Source organism: Cicer arietinum, chromosome 5 (assembly GCF_000331145.2).
Source record: "Cicer arietinum cultivar CDC Frontier isolate Library 1 chromosome 5, Cicar.CDCFrontier_v2.0, whole genome shotgun sequence".
NCBI lineage: Eukaryota > Viridiplantae > Streptophyta > Magnoliopsida > Fabales > Fabaceae > Cicer > Cicer arietinum.
The window spans coordinates 5928178-5930334 of NC_021164.2; the positions used below are offsets into that span (position 1 = coordinate 5928178).

At 28.4% G+C, this 2157-nt stretch overlaps 1 protein-coding gene across 1 annotated transcript in view; it reads left to right on the forward strand.

Moving 5' to 3' along the window:
• Window positions 1–1929, forward strand: part of LOC101512404 (putative F-box/LRR-repeat protein 23) — a 7671-nt gene extending 5742 nt beyond the window's left edge. The window contains 1 exon segment of the mRNA XM_073369314.1: window positions 1343–1929. Within this exon segment, the coding sequence (XP_073225415.1) occupies window positions 1343–1766 (424 nt within the window). The 3' untranslated portion in view covers window positions 1767–1929.
• The last annotated feature ends 228 nt before the right edge of the window (window positions 1930–2157 follow it).

Genomic DNA, 2157 nt, shown 5'->3' on the forward strand with positions numbered 1-2157 from the left:
CACACTAACGAATATATGAATTGGTTCACGCATCACACTAAATTATACATATCTGTGGAAAGATACATGCGCGATCCACGTTTGCAACCTTCAACATATCCTGATGTTCACTCTATGCCTCAATCAATCCCACAACAAAATATCATGCACCAAACACCGTCTTTCTCATCACCACAACATTTTCATGAAGCTGCAGATATACCGACTCAATACTACGTTCCTTCAGTGCCAGTGCCAACAATACCCTCTCCCATTAATCCGACCGAGAGCGGAATTTTCTATAATTTGTTTGGTACTCATTGCACAACTCCTGAGTCGGCTTTTGCGGCTTTTGATTCTATGTATAATGTCGAAACTCAAAATTATACGGAAGCAGGTGGTAGTGGTTCTAATCCACAAACAGATTACAACGAGGATCAACCACAACAACCTCAAGTTGTTCAGAGAGCTAGACGAGTTCGACGACCGCGTAGATGTGGAACTAGAGGTCATTTAGATGACAATAATTAATTTTCTCTGATGTAAATTTTTTATTTGTAGTATTTTTTTCTTTTTTTTTAATGTATATTTCTTTTAATTTAATGTATTTTTATTTTATTGTATTAATAGAATTTTCTTTTTATTATTATTATTGTTTTTTTATTATAATAATTATTAAAAGTTATATAATAATATTAAATTAATTATTTTAATTATTTATAACAATAATTTGTATTTTTTAATGTTATAATTATTTTTAAAATATTTAATAATAATAAATATAATATATCTAATAATAAATAACAAAATTCAACAATAAAAGAATATATAATATTAAAATAAAAGTATTTTTATTTTATTATTATTATTATTAAAATTATTATTATTATTATTTTTATTATTATACTAATTATTAATATACCCATTATTATTATTAAATATAATAAATATATTATTTTATCCACCAAAAATTCAAAAAAAAAAAAAAATTTCCCAAGTGGGAGGTCGCATTCGCAGGATGCGACCATCTGTTGCAGTTAAAAAAAATTTCTTTCAAGAGGTCGCAGCCCAGGATGCGACTTGCTGCAAAAAAAGTAGGGCAGATTGATATATTCATTTCAAAGTGGGGTAGATTGGTATTAAAAAAAAAAAAAACAGGATATTATAATCAAAAACCCTAATCTTTTATATTTTATTTTAAAAATATTCGATATTTATTATTATTAAAACTAATATTTTAGAAAAAAATAAAATTTATTTTAATAGTATTTAGTTATCATAATTTTATAATTTATAGAATAAATAATATTGTGGAATTTACTTTAGAAATTTGTAAGTGTTTAACCTATAGTATTATTTTTAGAGCGTATAACCTACGACGCATGCGGTTAGTAAATTGCGGGGCCATTTCGGACAAAGGATTGAGTGAAGCTGTAAGAAAACTTCCATTGTTAGAGGAATTAGACATTTCAAATTGCAACCTATCAAGGCGTTCTGTTAAAGTTGTTGGCCTATCGTGCCCTCTTTTAAAATCCTTCAAATATTCAAGGACAGAGTATCTGTATTTGGGGTTTGATGATGATGAAATAGTTGTTATTGCAGAAACAATGCCTGGACTTCTCCACCTTGATATTAAAGGAAATAGCATCACTGATGTTGGATTAACTGCTATTCTTGATGGTTGTCCTCGTCTCGAATCTCTTGACGTGAGACTATGTTTTAGTCTCGTTGTGAGTGGAAGTTTGAGGAAAAGGTGCTTTCAACAGATCAAACAGTTTCTGCTTTAATTTTAGTATTGCTGTTAAGATTACGATGATCAAGATGGTGTTTTCTATCTTCATGATTTTATTTGTTATCACTGTTTTGATCCTTATGATTTATTAGGTACAATGTGAAACGGTTTTGTTGGTTAGATTGATGTATTACGTCATATAATCAATTAGCTGGAGTTGGTTCATTTTTATTTCATATGATACTTTAATTTCAATTATATGATTCGTCTCTGTCTCCTGTGATTGAAATTTGCAATTCTGAGTTATATACCGTAAATGCTATTTTTCATTTTTGTTATTAAAAATTATTGTTCACATTTAACTTAAACTAAAATTAAACTACAACCCAAGCCCATCAACGTTTTACTTTTTATAGTTCAAATTTCACGGTGAGTGTTTATACAAG